General features: G+C 54.5%; 1 protein-coding gene and 1 long non-coding RNA gene across 2 annotated transcripts; one reads left to right on the top strand and one right to left on the bottom strand.

Moving 5' to 3' along the window:
• Window positions 1-15: 15 nt before the first annotated feature.
• Window positions 16-20,449, bottom strand: SELENOO (selenoprotein O). Its single transcript, XM_082350303.1, has 9 exons — window positions 19,842-20,449; window positions 8,368-8,571; window positions 7,250-7,430; window positions 5,932-6,062; window positions 5,232-5,512; window positions 1,838-1,976; window positions 826-1,011; window positions 589-745; window positions 16-493 (listed from the first exon to the last, which is right to left on the bottom strand). Exons 1-9 carry the CDS (start codon window positions 20,405-20,407, stop codon window positions 317-319), a joined length of 2,022 nt encoding a protein of 673 aa, XP_082206429.1. The 5' UTR covers window positions 20,408-20,449; the 3' UTR covers window positions 16-316.
• LOC309609174 lies at window positions 19,807-21,132 on the top strand. The gene is made up of 2 exons (XR_014233301.1): window positions 19,807-19,918; window positions 20,545-21,132. It is a non-coding gene; the product is annotated as an uncharacterized lncRNA (long non-coding RNA).
• The last annotated feature ends 1,928 nt before the right edge of the window (window positions 21,133-23,060 follow it).

Genomic DNA, 23,060 nt, shown 5'->3' with positions numbered 1-23,060 from the left:
CACACGGAGGCGACCGAGGGAGCTGCCAGTTTATTTAGGAGCTGCGTGCCCCGCCAGGCTGGCGAGGTGGGCGGGGGCCGTGCGTCCGCCGGTCCCCTCTGCTGAGCTGTCCTGGCGCAAAGCAGCCTGTCGCTGGGAGAAGAGCCTGGGGCTGGGCGGTGCTGCCGAGTCGGCATCGGACAGAGACGGGTCGGGTCCTGACTGGACGTCTCTGCCGTCATGGAGAGATGGGCGGGGTGGGCGCCGCCTCGTGGACTCACTCAAGGGCTCGGGCCTCGGGGCTCCTGCGTGGAGGCCTCCAAGGCGCTTACGACGATCACGTCACACACAGCTCCGCTGCCCAGAGCGGGGGCTTGCTGCTGTACGAGTGCCGCCGGCCGGCTGCCCCACCGGCCTCCCCACTGGCCTCCTCGGGCTCGGCGGCCTCGCAGGCCTCGGCAGCCCCCCCCTCCCTGCGGTAAGGGGTCTCCAGCAGCTTCAGCACCCGCTGCACCTGGAGGAGAGCAGAGGGTGCGGTGTTTGTCGGGGGCCGGCCTCGCCCGCAGCGGGAGGGACCAGTGGGGGGGGGGGGCCGGGCAGGCCGCTTGCCTCTGAGAAGTCTCCGCTCTCGGCAGCCTCGATGGCGCCCTGCGCGATGTAGTTCCTCAGGACGTACTTGGGGTTGTTCGCGTGCATGACGCGCACGCGCTCGGCCTGCCAGGCAGCGGTGTCGCCGGCGGCCTCCTGATCCTTCTCCAGCCGGGCTCTGGAGTCACACCCGAGCCGCGCGTCAGCAGAGCTGCCCCACCCCGCTGCCCTGGGGTCCCCGCGGGGGGAGGGGCCCACCTGTACTCCAGGAGCCACTCGGCCCAGCGGCTCCTGTTCCTGCCGTGCAGCTCGGCCGGGCTCAGCTGCTCCAGCCGCGACAGCCGCTCCACGCGCTCCAGCTCCCGCGCCAGGCTCGCCCGCGTGCCGATGAGCGCCAGAAGCTGCGGGTTCGACTGCGCCAGCATGAGCATCATGGACAGCTGCCTGCGTGGAGCGGGCGCGTGAGGGGCCCCAGGCCGCGTGGTCCCCACCGCCGCCCTGCCGCGCCCCCGTCCCCAGCCCCACCCCCACCAGGGGTGAGCCCGGGTCCGATGGACGGAGCAGACGTGGGACCGCTACCAGCCGTCCGCCCTTGTTCTACCACAAACCCCGCACGTGACGGGGCACACGGACACCGCAGGCTGACCCGGGCCGGCCCTGGCTCCCGGCTGGCGGCCACCCACCGACAACCGACCCAGGACCCAGTCCCTCTGGGAGAGGTTCGCTGCTGTCAGCTCCTCCCACGGTGATCACAGGGCTGGACGCTTCTCCACCTCTGGGGGCACCTGGGGGCAGGGCAGCCCCTGACACCCCCTTCCCCAGTTACCCTGGCTCCATGCTCAGCAGGTCCTGCCAGCTTCAGCCCCTCCCCACACTGCTGCACTAGAGTCCTGTCTGGCACGGGACGGGACACGTTGGTGATGGGTTTTGAGCGTGGGCTGCACCCTCAGGACATGACACAGTGCAGAAAGCGTGGTCTGGCTGGAGACTGCGGGCCCACACCCAGGCTCTTCCCAGGGAGCCTCCCCAGAGCAGAGACCACCGTGCCCCAGCCTGTGCCGCCTGGCCTCCCCATTCCAGTGTCAGCACCTCCATCCTTTCCTCTGGCCAGCGGGCCTCAGTGCCACAAAGCCAGGGTCTGACCATCCCACTCCTGGGAGTGGAGCGGCCACCTGGGTGTGCCGTCTCCAGCGTCCTCCCAAAGGCTTCGTTCTAAATGTTCCTCCCTTCCCGGAAACAAATGCTAGGGAAGCAAGACCCAAGTACCCACCGGGGATCCATCTGGGGTCGGAAGGCACGCCTCAGCTCCTCCAGGGAGGCACACTGTGCAGTCAGCGCGGCCAGGAACTCGTCCAGGTCCTCGGCTGGGAAGGAGCTCAGCAGGTAGAAGGAGTTTGTGAAGTCAGCACCTGTAACACGCAGCTGCTCAGGGTGCCGTCCCGTCACCAGAGGACCGTACGTGTTCATCCACCACGTGTGCGGCGTCCTGCTCAGCCTCAGGCCAGGGACTCCTGAGCCCTCCCCTCAGTCCTCCCAGCTCGGTCCCCACTCTGAACCTGACGAGTCACTCAATATCTCAAGGCCTCCAGGCCTGGTTTCTTCATCTGTAAAATGGGTAAATACAGTAAAGGCACCGAGGCCGGGCCCTGGCCCTCATCACTGTCACGGCAGTTAGCACCGTCTGCTTCAGGAGCTGCGGGGTCGAGATGGCACAGGACGTGAGCCATGACAGACACTGTGAGGGCCTCAGCCTGACTTGCTGAAACACTGTCACCAAAACCCCCAAGGAGACATCCAAAAAACAGACACAAGGGAAAATGAGAAGGAAACCAGAACGGTATACTGCAAAAGATCACCTAAGCACGAGAGCAGTAACAGAGAAAATAAAGGACAAAAATGGTGTAAGACAGAACACAAAGAGCAAAACAGCCTAAGTCCTCCCTTATCAGTAATTACTTTAAAAGTAAATGGATTAGGGAATTCCCTGATCCAGTGGTTAGGACTCTGTGCCTTCACTGCTGAGGGCACGGGTTCAATTCCTGGTTGGGGAACTAAGACCCCACAAGCCAAAAAAAAAAAAAAGTAAATGGATTAAAGTCTCCATTCAAAGAGCAGAGACTGACAGAATGGATAAAAAAACCATGATCCAACAACTACAGTAAGATAACTTGCTGTAGACTCGTAAGTCAAAAGCGAAAGGATGGAAAAAATATCCCATGATTTGCATACTGACAGTAACCTAAAGAGAGCTGGGGTGGCTACGCTGACGTCAGAAAAACAGACTATGTAAGAACTTGACAAAGAGGAGCATCATATATTGATGAGTCAGTTCAGCAAGAAGATGTAACAATTACAGACTTGCACCAAACAAGAGCCCCCAATACACAAAGACTCAAAACTGAAGGGCGAACACATTTCAAATCAACTATACTCCAATTTAAAAACAAACAAACAAAAAAACCTGAAGGGTGGACTCGAGCAGTTCTGTAAGAGTTGGGACGTCAGCACCCAACACCTGGACAGAAGGTCAACAAGGAAACAACGTGAACAACAGACGCAACACTCCACCCAAGCTCTCAGGTGCACGTTCTCCAGGACAGACCACGTGTTGGGCCATAAAACCAGTCTTAATACACTGAAAAGACTGGTGTCTTCTGCAACCACGATGGCATGAAGTCACAAATGGAAGGACAACTGGAAAATTCACAAGTAATGTGAAAATTAACTACTGGTTCTAAAAAGAAATCACAAGGGAAATTAGAAAAATACTTAGAGGTATGAACCAAAAGCAGCAGTGCTCAGAGGGAAGTTTACAGCTGTAAATGCCTGCGCTAAAAGCGCAGCTCTCTCATCACCAGAAAAAAATAAATTTGTCACTGTGTGGTGGTCATTTCACGTTATATACATATAGCAAATCACCATGTCACACACCTGAGACTTATATAATGCTATACGCCAGTTCTCAGTAAAAAACGATTTCAAATCAATAATCTAATCTTACATCTAAAGAAGTAGAAAAAGAACTAAATAAGACCAAAGTTAGCATAAAGGAAGGAAATGAGATTAGAACAGAGATAAATGAAATAGAGAACAAAAACAAGAGAAAATCAATGAAACCAAAGTTGGTTCTTTGAAAAGGTCAGTAACACTGACAAAATTTTAGCTACACTAACAAAAAAAGACACAAGTAACTAAAGGAAATAAAAGTGGGGACGTCACTGCAGACTGTACAGAAATAAAAGACTAAGAAAACACTATGAATAATAATTTAGATAACATAGATGACATAGATGAATTCCCAGAAACACATAAATTACCAAACCTGACTCAAGAAGAAATAGAAAATCTAAATAGTCCCATAGCAAGTAAGGAGACTGGAAACTTCCTAACACAGGAAATGTTAGGACCAGACGGCTTCACTGGTGAATTCTACCAAACATTTAAAGAAAAATTAACACCAATCTTTCTCAGACTCTTCTGAAAAATAGGAGGGAACACTTCCTAACTCATTCATGAGATCAGCACTGCCTCGATACCAAAGCCAAACAAAGATACCACAAGAAAAGAAAACCACAGACCAGTATCCCTTGTAAAAACAGATGTAAAAGAAACCTCAGCAAAACATTAGAAGGAGCAAGTAGGGTTTATCCCCAGAATGCAAGGGGTCTGTCTGTGTGTCCCCTGCCCGAATCCACATATGGAAACCCAACTCTGCAGGGTGATGGTATTTGGAGCTGGGGCCTTTGGGAGGTAGGCCACGAGGGTGGAGCCCTCACAGTGTGCTTCATGCCCCTGCTCCCGACTCTGCCGTGTGAGGACACAGCCAGAAGGCGGCACCCTGATCCTGGACCTCCAGCTTCTACACCGTGAGAGGCAGTTTAAACTAAGGCAGGATACGGATGAAGAAGTGAAACCTGGTGATCACCTCAACTGAGGCACAGTGTGAAAACACCCAATGAGGGACAGAAGGAAACATCCTCTACTTGAGAAAAGCCACATGTGCACAGGCTAACAGCTCACATCACACTCGTGTGAGAGACAGAGCTTTTCCCCAAGAGCAGGAACAGTAAGTGACGCCTGGTCGGCCACTTCTGTTGAGCGGCACCAGGCGTCCTAGCCAGAGCAGCCAGGAAGCCCCAGGCACACCCCACAACGGCACCCTGGAGAGGATGGGAAACAGGAACGCAAAGACACGGTACGTCTGTGTCCACAGCAGCGTTATGCATGGTGGCCACGGGGTGGAACAGCCCAAGTGTCCAACAGACGATGGACGAGCAAAAGGCAGGCCATCCGCACAGACTATTCGGCCTTAAAATCCTGACACGCGGACAACAGGGATGACCGCCGTGGAGGACATCACGCTGAGTGGGGTGAGCTAGAAAAAGAGCCGCGTGAACCCCTTGCCTGCGGTCCCTGGAGGCGGCGAGTTCTTGGAAAGCAGGCATGAGGTTACCAGGGCGGGGCGAGGGGCGGGGCGAGGGGCCAGGGGGCTAGTGCTTCGTGGGTGCAGATGTCCGTCTGGGAAGACGAGAAAGTTCTGGAGACGCTGGCAGTGGTGGTTGCGAGACAAGGTGAATGTGCTTAAAGCCACCGAGACGTGGTCACAGGTCGGTTTCACGTTCTGTTTCAGCACGACGTGGCGTGTGCACCCCACCCACACTCACCAGTCAGGTGCATGGTCTCCAGGAGCCTGGCCACCAGGGCGCTGTCCTCCTCCCGCTCAGCCCGCACGAGGCCCAGCTTCCGGCGCATCTTCTGCAAGTAGTGCCTGCGGAACTCGGCGTCGAACTCCTCCGCCAGGATGGCCTCGGCCAGCTCGAGGGGCAGCGCGGGGTCCAGGGCCTCGGCCAGCTTCTGCAGGTTCCACTTGCACACCTCGGGCTGCCTGCTGTACGAGTAGCGCCCGGCGGTGTCGGAGGCATTGCACACGTGGTCGGGGTCGTACCTGCCGTGTGGGGAGAGCCGGGAGCTGCCTGAGGGGACCCGCCGAGCAACAGTGCAGGCCCGGGTGGCTGCCGCTCCCCTGCCCGTCCCACGGGGCCCTGCAGCCTCTAGAGCAGGGAGGCCGCGCTCCAGTGCGGCCCCCTCGCCGCTCCTCGCCTGGCTCCCACCCCCGGCCCTTCAGCCCACTCTCCACCTGGGAGCCGAGGGGGCGCTGTTCAAAGTGCTGCTGCGCTCAGAACCCTCCAGGGGTCCCTGCTCTGGGGACGGCCGGCTGACCAGGCCTTGCTGAGAATTAAACACCCAACAAAACATTAACAAGAGCAGCCACACGGGCCTGCAGGTCCTTCCCGTGGCCTTGAGATGCCCGCACGGTCACGTGCCTCCCCGCCAGGGGCCCCTGGCAGGCGGCGGGATGCCCACCTGTCCAGGAAGCCGAAGGGCCCGTAGTCGATGGTGAGCCCCACGATACTCATGTTGTCCGTGTTGAGCACGCCGTGGCAGAAGCCCACGCACTGCCACTCAGCCACCAGCTGGGCCGTGCGCCGCGTCACCTGCAACAGTGCCACAGGACGGCTGCCGGCTGCTCCCCTCCACGCCCCCCCCAACCAGCTGTGCCTGCTGAGCCGGTCTCGCTCTGCGGTGACTCCCAAGGGGCCCGACCCAGTGTCCTGTCCTGCCAGCTGACGCTCAGCCGTGGGGAGAACGTCCGAGGACAGTTAAGAAGGAAAGAGTATTTTGGATGAGTTGATACGAGTGGCTCTGCTCCTCACATACACCGTCTACCTCTTTTATATACTCACTGTTTTTTGGCTTTTATCCAAACCAGAAAAGTCAGGGAACCTGGACATTCCCATGACTCACGCCCCGTAGGATGACTACGTGGAAACAAGGAAGTTACCATGTTCTCAGGCGAAAACTGCCCAGGTCCAGACACTGTGCCCAGGGCCCCGCCTCGCCCTGGGCTGCAGGGAGCGAGGCTCAAACGGCCCAGCTGCCCAGCCCAGAGTCCGGCTGCCAGACCTGCCGCCCCCTGCCCCCCGGCCGGGGAGCAGGAGCCCTGCAAGATGCAGGGCTGCACCTGGGGGCCCCCGGCAGCCCACAGACGGGTCCGCATGCACCACGCCTCCTGAGGCTGCGGACGCTCCTGGAGTTGGGTGGCACCACCCTCTCCACTTCACTGACCAAGAGACCCAGGTTCAGAGGGGGGAGCCTGGGCCGCCCACTTCGGGTGTGAGCTGAGCCCCAAGACTCCCCTGGCATCACCCACATGACAGACGGGAAGCAACAGTGTGGCTGAAGTGGGGTCCAGGGAGTGACAGGTGCAGGACAGTGCCCACTTCTGGTGCAGAGCGCTGGCCGCGGGCCTCCGGCCCTCAGGCAGAGCCCTCACCCTGCCGCCTGTTTCCCTGGCTGAGGCTGCACCACCTCCCACAACTTTGACTGTCTTGTGGGATGACGCCTGAGAGTTCTGGGGGAGATGGAGAGGCCAAGGGGTGTGTGTTTGGGGCCACCGTGAACACACGCCCCACGCGGGAGGCCCAGCACCCACCAGCCCTGATTCCCTCCCGAGCTCTCTGCGTGGCCCCTCGATGCCGCTCAAATAGTGACCCGGGGGTCTGTCCCAGGACCCCGACCCTCAACGGTATCTGAGAAGTTGCCCCTGGGCCAAGCCAGTGGGTGGTGACTCAAGAGGGCCGGGCACCCAGCGTCTGCCCACGGGCGGGCAGCTCCCACCGACCTCCCGGAAGAAGGCGGCGTGCCTCTGCACGCTGTCGCTGGCGTGAGTGGCCTGGATCTCAGGGTAGAAAGTGCTGATGACATAGTCCAGCATCTGCACTCGGATGTCGTTCCTCCCCACGCTGGGGCCTGCGCGCCCCGTGTGCTCGTCCGAGGACTTGAAGATCTCAAAGGATCCGAACCTGGAGGGAAGACCCGCGTTGACAACAGGTTAAACGTGACGCCTCCCCCTCACGAGTAAGGAAGGAGGGAGGGTGCTGCTAGCCCTCGTGGCCGGGCGGGGGGGACAAACCACCAAACGTAGCTGGTCGTTCAGTGACTCAGGCAGACACAGGGCACTTCCCGGGGTGCGTGGGGCCGGGACGGCCACGGCTGCCCTGCAGGGACGAGAGGGGTTCTGTGTCCGGCCTCCCAAACCGAGGGATGCGCCCGTCACCGGCGTCCTGTAGTGGGGTGACCCGCAGGGTCAGCGGTGGGGCAGTTATACGCCCCAGGGGGCGGGGCAACGTCCGGAGGCATTTTTGGTTGTCACGACGGGGGTTACTACCAGCAGCTCGTGGGTGGAGGCCAGGAACGCCGCCTGACACCCTATGAGACACAGATCAGCTCGCAGCAAAGACGACCTGGTCCAAACGCCGCTAGTGCAGCTGTACCCAGAGGCCCCGGGTCTCCCAGGACGAGGCCAACGCCTGCCCCGACACCTCCACCCCCGGAGGACAAAGGAAAAGCTGGTGACAGCTGACGCACAGGGTCGGCTGGGGTCACCTGACCCCGCCAGACCGCCACAGCCACCTCCTGGCGACTCTGGGTTCAGGTGGTCGGTACCGAGCACCCGACGCCAGACAGCGTGGTGACGTCGAGGACTAACAGGCCCCGCTGGAGACAGCAGCCGGGAGGCCTCCAGTCAGTGAACAGGGGCCAGAGGAAGCGGGCACACCGGGCGTCACGGCCGCTAGTCCAGCAGCACAGTGAGGCCGTTTTCTTGGTGCATCTTACGTAGCTCCTGGTCATAAACTCCAGGTCCACAGCTCTGGACACGCTGCCCCAGGCCCTGCACCCTGGCCGGGCAGCTGCACTCTGGCCACCGGGGCAACACGGGAGCACGAGGACGGGCATTACCTGAGGAACGTGGGGGCCACGCGCAGCACGACCGCGCACTGCTCGTGCCTGGGGTTGCCGTCGTAGAACACGTCCCGCTCGACGGAGGACTGGGACGTGACGCAGGCGCCGGCCCGCGTGGTGGGGATGCCCAGGTGGAACATGGCCTCGCTGCACAGGAACTCGCGGATGCTCGAGCGCAGCACCTTGCGACCGTCGGCCTGTCTGAGGTCAAGCACAGAGGTCACTGCCGGGCTCCACTCAACACCAAGGTGTGGTCACAGAGGGAAGGGACTGGAAGAAAGCCTCCTAATGGCTTTTTAAAAACAACCCACGAGCAGCTCTGACATCACTGTAAAAAGAGTGTTTTGGACAATCTCAGGTGCTAAGCCCCTAACCTCCTCCAGGTCTGGAACTGCAGCACAGGGTGCCTGGCCCGCGGCAGGAGGCCAAGTCCATACAGAGGTCAGGGAAGGCTACTCCCAGGGTCACACACACACGCTTGCAACTCCGCAATTCTGTTTTTATGAATTTACTTTGTGAAAATCCTTTTACAACAGCACAGACACAGAGCATCATCTGCAGCGGGGGGAGGACCCCAGTCTCCCTCGGGCAGCTCTGAATGACGTGGATGTTTTCCTCTTATGCTAAACCTTCATTATTACTATTCTTTTAAATAGACTTTATTTTCCTAGGCAGTTGTAGGTTCACAGCAGCACTGATCAGCAGCCAGAGAGATCTCTCATATACCCCGCCACCACACACACACAGCCTCCCCCAGGATCAGCATCCCCGCCAGGGGAGACATTTGTCACACTCGATGAAGCCGTGCCGGCACGTCGTCATCACCCAGAGTCCACTGTCTGCATCAGGGTGCACTTTCAGTGTTGTCCACTCTGTGGGTCTGACAGAGATCCACCATTACAGTGTCATACAGAACACTTTTCACGGCCCGAAAAACCCTCTGGGCTCCACCTGGTCATCTGTCCCCTCCCAACCCCTGGTCTTTTACTGTCTCCATAGTTTTGCCTTTTCCAGAATGTTATAGAGTTGGAATCATACTGTGAGACCTTTCAGATTCACTTCCTTCACTTACTGATATGCATCTAAGTTTCTTCCATGTCTTTTCATGGCTTGATGGCTCATTTCATTTTTTTTTCTTTCTATTCTTTTGCTGAATAATATCCCATTGTCTGGATGGGCCATGGTTTGTTTATCTGTTCACCTAGAAGGACATCTTGGCAGCTTCCAAGTTTTGACAATTATGAATAAAGTTGCTGTGAACATCCATATACAGGGTTTTCGTGTGGATGTGTTCTCAACTGCTTTGGGTAAATGCTGAGGAGCATGATTCTTGGGTCATATGGTGAGAGTATGTTTAGTTTGGTAAGAAACCACCACACTGTCTTCCCAAGTGGCCGCACCGTCCTGCATTCCCAGCAGCCGTGAATGGGCGCTCCTGTTGCTCTACATCCTCGCCAGCATTTTGTGCTGTCAGTGTTCGGGAATTTGGCCATCCTCCTAGGTGTGTAATGGCGTCTCCTTGTTAATTTGCATTTTCCTGATGACACATGATGTGAAACATCTTTTAAAGTGCTTATATGTCATCTCTGTATCTTCTTTGGGGAGGTGTCTAACAAGGTCTTTGCCCCATTTTAAAATCAGTTTGTTTTCTTATTGTTGAGTTTTAAGAATTCTTTGTATATTTTGGATAACAGTCCTTTATCAGATGTGTCTTTTGCAGAGATTTTCTCCCACTCTGTGGCTCGTCTTCTCATTTCTCCTGACATTGTCCTTCACCGAAGTTTTAACTTCAATGAAGTACAGCCTATCAATTATTTCTTCATGGATCCTGTCTTTGGTATGGTACCTAAAAAGTCATTTCTATACCCAAGGTCATCCAGATTTTCTATTTTATCTTCTAGGAGTTTTACATTTTGTTTAGGTCTGTGATCCATTTTTGTTTTGTTTTGTTTTTATTTATTTATTTATGGCTGTGTTGGGTCTTCATTTCTGTGCGAGGGCTTTCTCTAGTTGTGGCAAGCAGGGGCCACTCTTCATCGCGGTGCGCGGGCCTCTCACTATCGCGGCCTCTCTTGTTGCAGAGCACGGGCTCCAGACGCGCAGGCTCAGTAATTGTGGCTCACGGGCCCAGCTGCTCCGCGGCACGTGGGATCTTCCCAGACCAGGGCTCGAACCCGTGTCCCCTGCATTGGCAGGCAGATTCTCAACCACTGCACCACTGGGGAAGCCCTGTGATCCATTTTGAGTTAATTTTTGTGAAGGGTGTCAGGTCTGTGTCTAGATTTTTGTTTGTTTGTTTGTTGATATCCAGTTGTTCCAGTACAATCTGTTGAAAATACTATCATTGCTCCATTGGATTGCCTTTGCTCCTTTGTCAAAGATCCACATCTATGCAGGTCTATTTCTGGGCTCTTTGTTCTGTTCCATTGACCTATCTATTCTTTGGCCAAAACCACTCTTTTTTTTTTTTTTAATTTACTTATTTTTGGCTGCATTGGGTCTTCGTTGCTTCGCGTGGGCTTTCTCTCTAGTTGCAGCGAGTGCCAGAAGCAGAAGGAAGCAGGGGCTACTCTTGGATGTCGTGCGCGGGCTTCTCATCATGGTGGCTTCTCGTTGCGGAGCACAGGCTCTAGGCACGCAGGCTTCAGAAGTTGCAAAACCACACTCTCTTGATTGCCAAAGCTTTATGGTAAGTCTTAAAGTGGGGTAGTGCCAGTCCTCTGACTTTGTTCTTCTCCCCCAGTATTGTGAGGGCTATACTGGGTCTTTTGCCTCTCGATATAAATTTTAGAATCAGTTTGTCAATATCTACAGAATAACTTGCTGAGACTTTGATTGGGATTGCACTGAATCTACAGATTGAGTTGGGAAGAACCAATATCTTGACAATATTGAGTCTTCCTAGCCATGAACGTGGAATATCTTTACATTGATTTAGTTCTTCTTTGATATCTTTGATCAGTTTTGTAGTTTTCCTAGTAGACATCTTATATTTTGTGAGTTCACACTTAGGCGTGAATCTAATTTTTAGGATTGCTAATGTAAACAGTATTGTTCTTAATTTCAAATTCCACTTGTTCACTGCTGGGATATACTAAAGTGATTGACCTATGTAGTAACTCTGTATCCTGCAACCTTGCTATAACTGCTTATGAGCTCATTTTTTGGTCAGTTCTTTGAGATTTTCTACATAGATGTTCATCTGCAAACAAAGACAATTTTTATTTCTTCCATCTCAATCTGTATGCCTTCGATTTTCTTCTCTTGTCTTGTTACATTAGCTAGGACCTCCAGGGATGTTGAAAAGCCATAGTAAGAGGGAACATCTTTGTCTTGTTTCTAATCTTAGTGGGAAAGCTTTGAGGTTCTCATGATTAAGTAGATTTAGCTATAGGTTTTCTGTAGATACTCTATCAAGTTGAGGAAGTTCCTCTCTATTGCTAATTTACTGAGTTTTTATCATGAATAGGTCTTGGGTTTTGTCAAATGCCTTTTCTGCTTTAATTGATGTGATGATGCGAGTTTTCTTCTTTAGCCTGTTGATCTGATGGATCACATTAATTAATTTTTGAATACTGAACCAGCCTTGCATACCTGGAATAAATCCCATTTGGTGGTGATGTATAATTCTTTTCAAACATTGTTGGATTTGATTTGCTAATATTTTGTTGAAGATTTCTTTATCTATGTTCATGAGGGGTTTTGGTGTGTAGTTTTCTTTTCTTGTATTGTCTTTGTCTGGATTTGGTATTAGGGTAATGCTGGCCTCATAGAATGAGTTAGGAAGTATTTCCTCTGCTTCCATTCTCTGAAAAAGAGTGGAATAATTTCATCCTTAAATGTTTGGTAGAATTCACTGGTGAGTCCATCTGGGCCTGGTGCTTTCTGTTTTGGAAGGTTATTAATTGTTGACTCAATTTCTTTAATATATATAGGCCTATTCAGATTGTCTTTTTTTTTTTTGGTGAGTTTTGGCAAATTGTGTCTTTCAAGGAATTGGTCCATTTCACCTAGGTTGTCAAATTTGTGAGCATAGAATTGTTCAGAGTAATTTTACTATCCTTTTAATGTCCATATGATCTGCATGATTTCCCCTCTTTAATTTCTGGTATTAGTAATTGTGTCCTCACTTTCTTTCTTAGTTAGCCTGGCTAGAGGTTTATTGATTTTATTGATCTTTTCAAAGAACAAGCTTTTGGTTTCACTGATTTCCTATTTCCATTTCATTGACTTCTGCTCTAATTCTTATTATTTCTTTTCTTTTGCTTACTTTGGATTTGATTTGCTCTTCTTTTTGTAGCTCCCTAATGTGGAAGCTTAAATGATTGGTTTTAGATCTTTCTTCTTTACTAACATATGCACTCAATGCTATAAATTTCCCTCAAAGCACTGTTTTCACCATACCCCATACATTTGGTGTTTTCATTTTCATTTAGTTCAAAATACTTAAAAATTTCTCGAGATTTTGTCTTTGACCATGTGTTATTTAGAAGTATGTTGCATAATCTCCAAGTATTTTGGGATTTTCAGTTACCTGTTATTGAATTCTAGTTTGATTCCATTGTGGCCTGAGAACAGACACTGTATGATTTTTATTTTAAAAAATTTGTTAAGGTATGTTTTATAGCCTAGAATGTGGTCTCTCTGGATAAATGTTCCATGTGGGCCTGAGAAGAATATGTATCCCATTGTTGTTAGATGAAGTAGGCTATAGATGTTCTTTATATCCAGTTGATTGATGGTGTTAACTGAGTTCAAAGATGGCCTTACCAATTTTCTGCCTGCTGGCTCTGTCCATTTCTGATAGAGGGGTGTTGAGTCTCCAACAATGACAGTGGATTCATCTGTGCCCCTTTGAATTTCTGTCAGTTTCTGCCTCATGGTACTCTGATGCTGCTATCTGGCACATACACAGTAAGGATTGTTTTGCCTTCTTGACCCCTTCATCATTTTGTCATGCCCCTCTTTATCCCTAATGACTTTCCTTACTCTGAAGTCCACTCTTTCTGAATAAATATGGCTACTCCTGCTAACTAGTGTTAGCATGGTATGCTTTCCTCCATCCATTTACTTTTTTTTTTTTTTTTTTTTGTATTTTGGCAGCATGTGGGATGGTTCCCCAACCAGGGATTAAACCCAGGCCTCTGCAGTGAAAGCGCCAAATCCTAACCACTAGGCCACCAGGGAAATCCCCCACCCATTTACTTTTTTTTTTTTAATTAATTTATTTATTTTTGGATGTGTTGGGTCTTCGTTGCTGGGTGCAGGCTTCCTCTAGTTGCAGTGAGCAGGGGCTACTCTTTGTTGTGGAGTGGGGGCTACTCTTCGTTGCGGTGCGCAGGCTTCTCATTGTCGTGGCTTCTCTTGTTGCGGAGCACGGGCTCTAGGTGTGCAGGCTTCAGTAGTTGTGGCACGTGGGCTCAGTAGTTGTGGCTTGCAGGCTCTAGAGCTCAGGCTCAGTAGTTGTGGTGCATGGGCTTAGTTGCTCCACGGCATGTGGGATCTTCCTGGGCCAGGGCTCGAACCCATGTCCCCTGCATTGGCAGGCGGATTCTTTTTTGTTTTTTTTTGGGGGGGAGGCGGATTCTTAACCACTGGGCCACCAGGGAAGCCCCATCCATTTACTTTTAATCTACATGTGTCTTCATATTTAAAGTGGATTTCTTATGGACAACATATAGTTTGGTCTTTTTTTTTATTTATTGGCCTTGCTCTTTGTTTTCTCTTTCACTCTTTTCCTGCCTTTTGTGGTTTTACCTGAGCATTTTGTGATTCCAATTTCTTTTTCATCAGTTCTCGCCTAGCGTATCAGTTACACTTTTTTGTTTGGTTTTGTTTTACTCTTTAAAAAATGGTTGCCCTAGGACTTCCCTGGTGGTGCAGTGGTTAAGAATCCACCTGCCAATGCAGGGGACACGGGTTCGAGCCCTGGTCTGGGATGATCCCACATGCTGCGGAGGAACTAAGCCCGTGCGCCACAACTACTGAGCCTGCGCTCTAGAGCCTGTGAGCCACAACTACTGAGCCCGTGTGCCACAGCTACTGAAGCCCGCACGCCTAGAGCCCATGCTCCGCAACAAGAAAAGCCACCGCAATGAGAAGCCCACACACCACAACGAAGAGTAGCCCCCGCTCGCCACAACTAGAGAAAGCCTGCACTGAGCAACGAAGACCCAACGCAGCCAAAAATAAAATAAATAAATAAATAAATTAATTAAATTTTTTTTTTTTTTTAAAAAGGTTGCCCTAGAGTTTGTAATATATCATTTACAACTAATCCAAGTCTACTTTCAGGTAACACTATCCTGCTCCATGGGTAGTATGAGTACCTTATAATAACAAAATAATCCTAATCCCTCCCTCCATCCCTTATTTGACTGGTGTCATTAATTTCATTTATACATAAATGCATCGTTACTATTATTTTAAACAAGCTATTACCTGTTATATCAATTAAGATGAGGAAAAGTAAAGGTTTTTATTGTACTTTCACTTCTTTCTCCTATGCTCTTCCTTTGTTTATGTGGATTCAAGTTTCTGACCTACATCATTTTCATTCTCTATAAAGAATATCTTTTAACATTTCTGGCAAGACAGGTCAACTGCTAACAATTTCCCTCAATTTTCGTTTGTCTGAGGAAGTCTTTATTTCTCCTTCACTTTTGAAGGATAATTTCACAGGGTATGGAATTCTAGGTGGGTGGGGTTTTTTTTTCCTTATCACTTTACATACTTCACTCCACTTTCCTCTTGCTTGCCTGGCTTCTGAGAAGTCAGATGTAATTCTTATCTTTGCTCCTCTGTAGGTGAAGTGTTTCCTTCCTCTAGCTTTCACTTTTTTTTTCTTTATTTCTGCCTCTCTGTAGTTTGAAAATTATAAGCCTAGGTGTAGTTTTGTTTTTGTCTTTTGGTGGGGGTGGGGGAGGCATTCATCCTGCTCGGTGTGCTCTGAGCTTCTTGGATCTGTTTGGTGTCTAACATTAATTCAGGGAAATTCTCAGTCATTTCTTCAAATATTTCTTCTGTTTCTTTCTCTCTTTCTCTCCTGGTATTCCTATTACACATGTGTTACTACTTTTGCACTTGTCCTACACTTCTTGGTGAGTGTTTGGTTTTTTTCAGTCTTTATTTTTTTTGCTTTTTATCTTTGAAAGTTTCTCCTGAGATATCTTCAAGCTCAGAGATTCTTTCCTCATCTGTGTCCAGTCTAGCAACATGTCCATCAGAGGCATTCTTCATTTTTGTTAGTGTTTTTGCTAGAAATCTCTAGCATTTCCTTTTCGTCTTTCTCAGAATTTCCATCTCTCTGCTTACACTGCCCATCTATTCTTTTTGTTTTTATTTATTTATTTATTTATTTAATTTTTGGCTGTGTTGGGTCTTCGCTGCTTCGCGCGGGCTTTGTTGAGGTGCCTGGGCTTCTCATTGCGGTGGCTTCTCTTGTTGTGGAGCACAGGCTCTAGGCGTGAGGGCTTCATTAGTTGTGGCACGTGGGCTCAGCAGTTGTGGCTTGCGGGCTCTAGAGCATGGGCTCAGTAGTTGTGGCACACGGGCTTAGTTGCTCCGCCTGCCCATCTATTCCTTTTTTTTTTTTTTAAAGGTTTTATTTATTTATTTTTTTGGCCATGCCGAGCAGCTTGAGGGACCTTAGTACCCCGACCAGGGACCAAATCCAGACACTTGTCAGTGAAGGCCTAAGTCTTAACCACTGGACCACCAGGGAATTCCTCTAGTCTCATTTTATTTATTTTATTTTTTTTCAAGTAAATTTATTTATTTATTTATTTTTGGGTGCATTGGGTCTTCGTTGCTGTGCGGGGGCTTTCTCTAGTTGGGGCAAGCGGGGGCTACTCTTCGTTGTGGTGCGCAGGCTTCTCATTGCAGTGGCTTCTTTTGTTGCAGAGCATGGGCTTTAGGTGCGCGGGCTCAGTAGTTGTGGCATGCAGGCTCAGTAGTTGTGCCTCGCGGGCTCTAGAGCACAGGTTCAGTAGTTGTGGTGCACCGGCTTAGACGCTCTGCGGCACGTGGCATCTTCCCGGACCAGGGCTCGAACCCGTGTCCCCCGCATTGGCAGGCGGATTCTTAACCACTGCACCACCAGGGAAGTCCTGCCCATCTATTCTTGAATGCTGCCTACTTTATCCATTAGAGCCCTGAGCATAGTAATCATAATTGTGTTAAATTCCAACACAATTGTAATTTTGTTGGTCTGACAATTCCAACATCTCTGCCATGTCTGAGGCTAGTTCTGATGCTGGCCCTGTCTCTTCCAACTTTTAGTATGTTTTAGTATGTTTTTTAATTTTTTCCTGATAGCCAGGCATGATGTATGGGGTAAAAGGAACTACTGTAAGCAGGCCTTCAGTGATGTAGAGGTGGGTTATAGGTGTCAGGTGGAGGCCTCAGACTCTCAGTGACCCTGTGCCTCTGGACTGAGAGCTTCCATATGTGCTTTTCAGTCTCCTCTCCGCCAGAGGGCGCTGGAGCTGGGCACTTCCCTTCACCAGGTCTGCTGGGCTCTGATAACAGCCCAGCAGGTCAGGCTCTGGTTAATCAGCTTCCCCCAAGGGCAGCCTTGTTCAGAACAGAGTGCTCTGGTGTACTCCACACAGCTCCTTTCCCCGCTCCTGCCAGAAGCACAAAGGGATTTTCCACCAAGATTCACTGTGAGAAGACAGCAGAGCTCCAGGAGGTACAACTCACCAGAGTGCGGGGCTCGCTTACGACTGGGCCCCGAAATTTTCAACTGACTCGTACACACTGAGCCTCCAGCAATTCACCAATTACAGGGCAAGGATCTGTGCAGACTTCCGCTCTGGTAACTCATAATTCTTTGTATTTGCCTGTCAGTCTCTCCAATTTGGGGGGTGGGGCAGCAATTTGCCCTCTGACCTCACTTTTCTTGCAGATCTAAGAAGACTTGTTGATTTTTCAGTTTGTTCAGCTTTTTACTTGTTAGAATGAAGTGATGATTTCCAAGGTTTCTTACATGCTGGACTGGAAACTGTATTATTTTTTAAAATTAAAGGAAAGTGGTAGCAGCACACGAGGACAGCTGGCCTGCATGAGCCACGTCCTCAGCCCCTCCTTGTAAGATGAAGGGCGCTGGACACTCCGACCTCCAAGAGCCCCCACCCAGCAAACAAACGCAACAACAAAGTGAGCTTGGATCTCTGCCCTTCAGGGTCAGGCCTGGCTTCCTGGCCTGGCCCAGGGCATGGCAGCGTCCCAGCACTCTCCCAGGCAGGAGGGCACCTGAAACAGTTTGGAAAATTCTCTAGGAAAGAACAAAAACTGGTGGGAAGACACTGGGCTCACTTCCGTCTCATCTGCAGAAGGACACCGAGGCTGAGTGAAGGTGCCCAGGGTGCACGTCTGCCCACGTCCTCTGCCGGGAAGAGGCCAGAGCCGGGCTCAGTATGAGTTTGGGGTGCTGGGGCCTAGGCCTGGAGAGCGGGGCCAGGGAGGCCGGGAGCCAGTGAAGATCTCTGCAGGCCTCCTGCCTCACCCTCACCTGGGAGCCTGGGTGTGGCTCATTCCAGGTGTGAGTGACACCTCTAGAAACCCGGCCTGACAGTCACCCCGGGGCTGTCTGCAGGGTGACTGTGCCTGCCTCTGGCTGACAAGACCCTCAGTCCACAGCTGCATTCCACTCACCCCTTCTAGTCTGTAATCCGTCCTCAAATGTCACTCCACACCGGCCCCCCCCCCCCCGCCTCCCCCCCACCCCGGCCTGTTTAGCAGGAAGCCAGTACAGTCCAAGCTAATTGTGGATCTGGTAAAAATGATCCAGAAAACAAGCTGCCTATCTCCTTGCCTGGGGCAAAGTGCCCGAAGCAGAAACCAGAACTGAATAATGATTACACAGCAAGGGTACAGGGCCTCAGGGTGGCCCTGCCCCCAGAGAGCCGCATGGACACGTGACAACGGTCCCTTCTCCTGGGCGCCCACGTCTGTTCCCAGCCAAACTGCTGGGGTGGACCCAGCTGAGGACAAGCTCTTCTGCACCTGGCAGGAGAGGCCGTCCTGAAATCCCAACCCCCATGGGAGGCAGAAGCAAGAAGCCACCTGCGCACCCCCCAAAACCCACGCCGGGGGACTCGAGTAGCTGCTGGCCTTAAGCCACTCACACCACTTCAGATGTTAGCCTCAAGCTTTGTTGAGGCTGGGGACCCCAGGAAAGGCTGGGGGTGCTGGGTGGGTGCACATCTGGTAAGGGTCAAACAGCCCCTTTCTTTTAAAGGACTTCAGGTCTGGAAACACTGACTTACAGCTCAAGTCTTCAAATATTAAAAGCAACTTCCAACAGCAGATTACTCTCACAAAAATGTTTTTTATAAATGGCAAAAACAAATGATTAAAATGAACACATAAAAAGACGCTCATACAATGTGCAGGCCCCAGGGCAAGACACATTTACACGTGACCCCAAAGAGAAGAAATGCTTCTGCCGGCCACGGGTGCAGACAGCTCTGAGCAAGCTGTTCCAGGCGGGTGGGGCGGGTGCCAGGCTGCACTCAGGACATTTCAGAGACACCGAGGTTTGAAGACTGGGGGATGAGGAAGGACCAGTTATCCTGAGGATCTGAGGTGGAGCTGCTAGAGGTGGGGGCCCGGCTCAGTCCCTGGAGGGAGGGGAGGGGAGAGCTCATGGGAGGGGCCAGACCAGAGACACACCCTCGGGATTTCTTGGAACATAAAACTCCAAGTTAGGTGTGATTCTTTCAGCCATTCAATAAGCACTTAACAAATACGGGCTAAATACATGAACTTTTTTAGTGAAAAGGAGCAGAAGAGACTATCAGCACCGTGTGTACAGGAGAGGCCTGACAGCTGCGGGAAGGGCGCCCTGCTGGGTCAGGCTGTGGGCATCTGGACCCCGGCCCTGGCCCATGAGCCCCACCTCACTGCGGGGTCAGAACATGGCTGGCCCCCAAGTGCTTGGAAGCCCGGTCCTGGGAGAAGGTCCACTGGGCCGAGGATCTGTCCCGGTCCAGGGCACCGGCTGCACAGTAGGCATCTGCAGTGCCAAAGTGTGCGGGAGGGAAGCTGACAGCCCGATCAGCGTTCAGAGGAAGCCGGAAGCCGAGTGCGCCGAGCAGGCAGCAGGGCTGGGCACGCGGTAAACATGAGCGTGCTGCACGTAGAACTGACTCCGAACTCTCTGGATAGTTTATGAGAACAGAGCATGGGCAGCTGCCAGCGCCGTGTGATCAGACGCTCGGCCTGACCTGAGCGGCAGCAGGACCCTCCCCTCCCCCCTCTTCCAGGCAGACGGGGCAGGGGCGCTCCGAGGCGGCCAGGAGCCACAGAACCTGCTCCCTCGCCTCCTGTCCTGGCCTCAGGGCCTTTGGCCCGGGCGCTGCTACCCACCACGTTCTACGTCCCCACGTCACACTCTTCCGTAGTTAATCTCACCCCCAACCGCCCCACCGGGGAGGACAGCTCCGCGGGTACGGGCGCAAACACACCTGGAGAAGGGCGTGGGGCCGGCGCCCTTGAGCTGCAGCTCCCAGCGCTCGCCGGCCGCCGTGCACACCTCGCCCAGGTACATGGCGGCGCCGTCGCCCAGCTGCCCGGCGAACTGGCCGAACTGGTGGCCGCAATAGCAGTGCGCGGCGGGCTCGGCGCCCGGCAGCAGCGCGTTGCCGCTGAAAAAGAGCGCGGCCTCGGCCTCGCGCGCCTCGCGGGCGGCGGCGTCAGCGGGCGGCGCGCCCAGGCCCAGCAGCGCCAGCGCGGGCTCCGACAGCGCCACGACGCGCGGCTGCCGCAAGGGCGCGGGCCGCACGCGGCTGAAGCAGGCGCCGGGCACGGGCCGCGGCGCGGACGGGGCGCCCTCTGGGCCAGGCGGCGGCGTCTCCACCGGCAGCGCGCGCAGGGCGCGGTTGTCGAAGCGCAGCCCCGCCAGCCAGCGGGGCTCAGGCTCCATGGCGCCGGCCGACGCGGAGCAGGGCGCGGGCGGCGGGCGGCGGCCGAGGGGCGGCCGGGTGCGGGCGGCCGCGAGCGAGGCCGCGAGCGCTACCCGGAGCACGGCCATCCGAGGCGCCGCGGCGGCGGAAGTCCCTCTGCCCCGACCGGAAGCCCCGCCCCGCGCTCCGCCGCCCAATTGCCGGGGGCCGCGCCCGCGAAAGCCTGGCTCTGATTGGTCACGCCATCTATCTGCTTCTGCTCCAGGTCTCGCCTGGGGGACTGCGAGGTCCCGGCCCGCCCGGGTCCCGGTCCGCGGGGCTGCGGCTGAGGGCTGGATCGCGCGGCGGAGACTGGGCCGTCCGGAATGACTGGCCTGCGCCACAGCGGCAGGTCCCTGGAGGTCCGCCCCGGAGGCACCGGCCAGTCCGGGCTGAGCGCTCCGGGCCGGTGGCCGTGACGAGTGACGTGCCCAGGGGACCTCCGGGGTGCCTCCCAACTCCGCGGTGAAGCCAAGGTCAGACCCGGCCCCACGCTTTGCTGAGGTTTGGCCCTGGATTGTCCTTTGCCCACTGCGCACAGGGCAGGAGGGAAAGAGGACCTTTGTCCAGATCTGGCCGAAAGTCGGGGGACAGTTATGGGCCAGGAAGAGCCCCAGGGCGAAGCCAAAGCCGAGAGCCTGCCAGCCTGGAGCCCGGTGACTCCCTCGTGCAGGGCCTTTGCTCCTGCCCTTTCCCCGCTCCAAGCAGGGTTCCTCGCACGCGGGCTGGATCCCAGGCCCACCTCTCCTGCCTGCCTCCTGTCACCCTGTGTTTTTCCTTGCACTTCTCTCTGAAATTAGCTCATTCCCTTATTTTCCTGTTTCCTGTGTGTCTTTCTCCTCACCCACGCTCTGGAAGGGCGGGAGCCTTGATGATCTGGGCACCAGTTCCCCCAGAACAGCGCCAGAGAAACCCCCCATAGATGCCCAGGAGGCCTGGGGTGGGCGCAGGGCCGGGAGGGCCAAGCCTGGCCTTGAAGGGCCCGCCCCCAGGTGAGGAGCTGGGGTCAGTGCTGCAGAATGACTCAGGGGTTCAGTTCAGAAGAGCCTTGTGGAGGGCCCCCCAGGGGACCCCGCTGATGCCTGCGTGGCGCGGGTGGTCCTTGCAGGGGTTCCCAAGCCCCTGCCCGCCTGGACCCAGAGTCACACCCGAGACCGCGGACAAACTTGCGAGCTCGCCCGTGGCCGGGGCTGTTCCGTTCCCGCCGCCCCGATTCCACACCAACTTCAGGGAGACGCCTCGGAACCTTCTGCTGGGGTCCCAGCATGGTGCCCCAGACCTCTTGTGAACCAGCTCCGCCCCTGCCGGCGCTGTGACCTCGGGGAAGCCCTCACCCCCCTCCAGCTCAGGGTCCTCTTCCCTGCCATGAGCAATGACACTGCCTTCTGTGTGGGGTGGGGGGTCCCACGGACAACGGGGACAACATGGTGGGGACCTGGTAGGTGCTCGGCGCCCTGGAGCCCCCGCCTGCAGCCTGACGGCTTCCCTTCCACCTGGACCCACCTGGGGTCTTCCCCACGTGGCCTGCTGGCAGAGCGGTCCCCTGTTCCCAGCCTCCTTCCCAGCTACCTGGGAGACCTGACCTGAGCCTCCCCTCTTCCCCAGGCCCGGGCCCTCCTGCCCCATCTCCTGGCCGCCTCACCCCACTGTCCTACCCCTGCTCTGGAATCTGGTGGGACTGGGTGTTTGAGGGCCTGTGAGTGCCGCGCTCTGTGCCCTGCTGCCTGCCCTGCCTGGGCTCACAGCAGAGGGAACATCTGGTGGGTTCCAGCGGTTCAGCAGGTCAGTGCGGGAGGGTCAGTGGCCCTCCCAGCCCTGGCAACCTTGCCTCTGCCTCACTCTTGGGCTGCATGGCCTCCTGGACCTCCCTAGGCCCAGCCGGTACCTGCAGGTGCCGCTGGAGCACAGGGTCCACGTGGCCCTGATGCATGGGAGCTGAGCTTGGCCCCTTCCTGGCCCCTCCCTGCAAAGAAGACTCAGCCGACAGCCAGGCTGCACCATCCTTGCAGGGCAGGCCTAGGCCCTGTGGGCCGCAGGGCGAGTGCGCAGCCCGCCAGAGCGCAGGGCCGGCCCACGGTCGTCCAGCGCATGCCTGAGTCGGCCCTGGTGCGCTCCGGCCTCGGTGTGTTGAGGTTGGCCTGGCCGCCATCGCTGTACCACCAGCCGGTGCCTGAGGGCTCGCGGCTGCAGCTGGCAGAGGTGTGGGCCATCGGCGCAGGGCGTTCGGCCATCGGCGCAGGTGTGGTGCAGCGTGCTGAAGGCACAGCCCTCCTGGTTGTGGGCGCCGCCGGAGCCCTGGAACGTGTCCCCTGTACGGTGTCCCCTGTGCAGCCCCTCAGCCGCACCCCCATCGTGGATCCTGGCCATCTGGGCCCCCCAGCAGGTGGTCCAGGAGGAACATCCTTCCCCGGAGAGCTGAGGCTGGCAGAAGTAGGCTGAGAAGTTGGGGACTCTGGGGTCCCAACCTTCTCCCCAGCCCCTAGCCCGGGAAGCATGTCAGCAAACTGCGATGCTTGTGGGCAGGGGGGTGGCACGAGAGCCCCCAGCCCTCCCAGGCACTCACCTGTGGCCCTGAGTACAGGCCGGGAGGTAGAGCCAATAAAACCGGTCTCCCTGGTTCACGCGGAAGCTGTCAGAGCGGGCCCACAGCGAGTGGTCGCCCACATCCCGCAGATCCACCGTCAGCTCGGTGCGCAGGCCGGGCTGGGAGGTCAGGCCCAAGATGTGTTCCAGCCCCGGCCA

This window comes from Balaenoptera borealis (genome assembly GCF_965194805.1).
Source record: "Balaenoptera borealis genome assembly, chromosome: 13".
NCBI classification, from domain to species: domain Eukaryota; kingdom Metazoa; phylum Chordata; class Mammalia; order Artiodactyla; family Balaenopteridae; genus Balaenoptera; species Balaenoptera borealis.
The sequence above is the reverse complement of the archived record's forward strand: the minus strand, read 5'-3'. Positions and strand labels throughout refer to the sequence as shown.

What these genes read in the sequence shown, in the direction of transcription:
- SELENOO (XM_082350303.1), bottom strand. Translation starts at nt 20,407, where the DNA reads ATGGCCGTGCTCCGGGTAGCGCTCGCGGCCTCGCTCGCGGCCGCCCGC. An exon ending in GTGGCCCCCACGTTCCTCAG is followed by an intron (nt 7,431 to 8,367) that starts GTAATGCCCGTC and finishes TCTTCCCTCCAG; the next exon opens with GTTCGGATCCTTTGAGATCT. An exon ending in CCCTTCGGCTTCCTGGACAG is followed by an intron (nt 5,513 to 5,931) that starts GTGGGCATCCCG and finishes CCCACACGGCAG; the next exon opens with GTACGACCCCGACCACGTGT.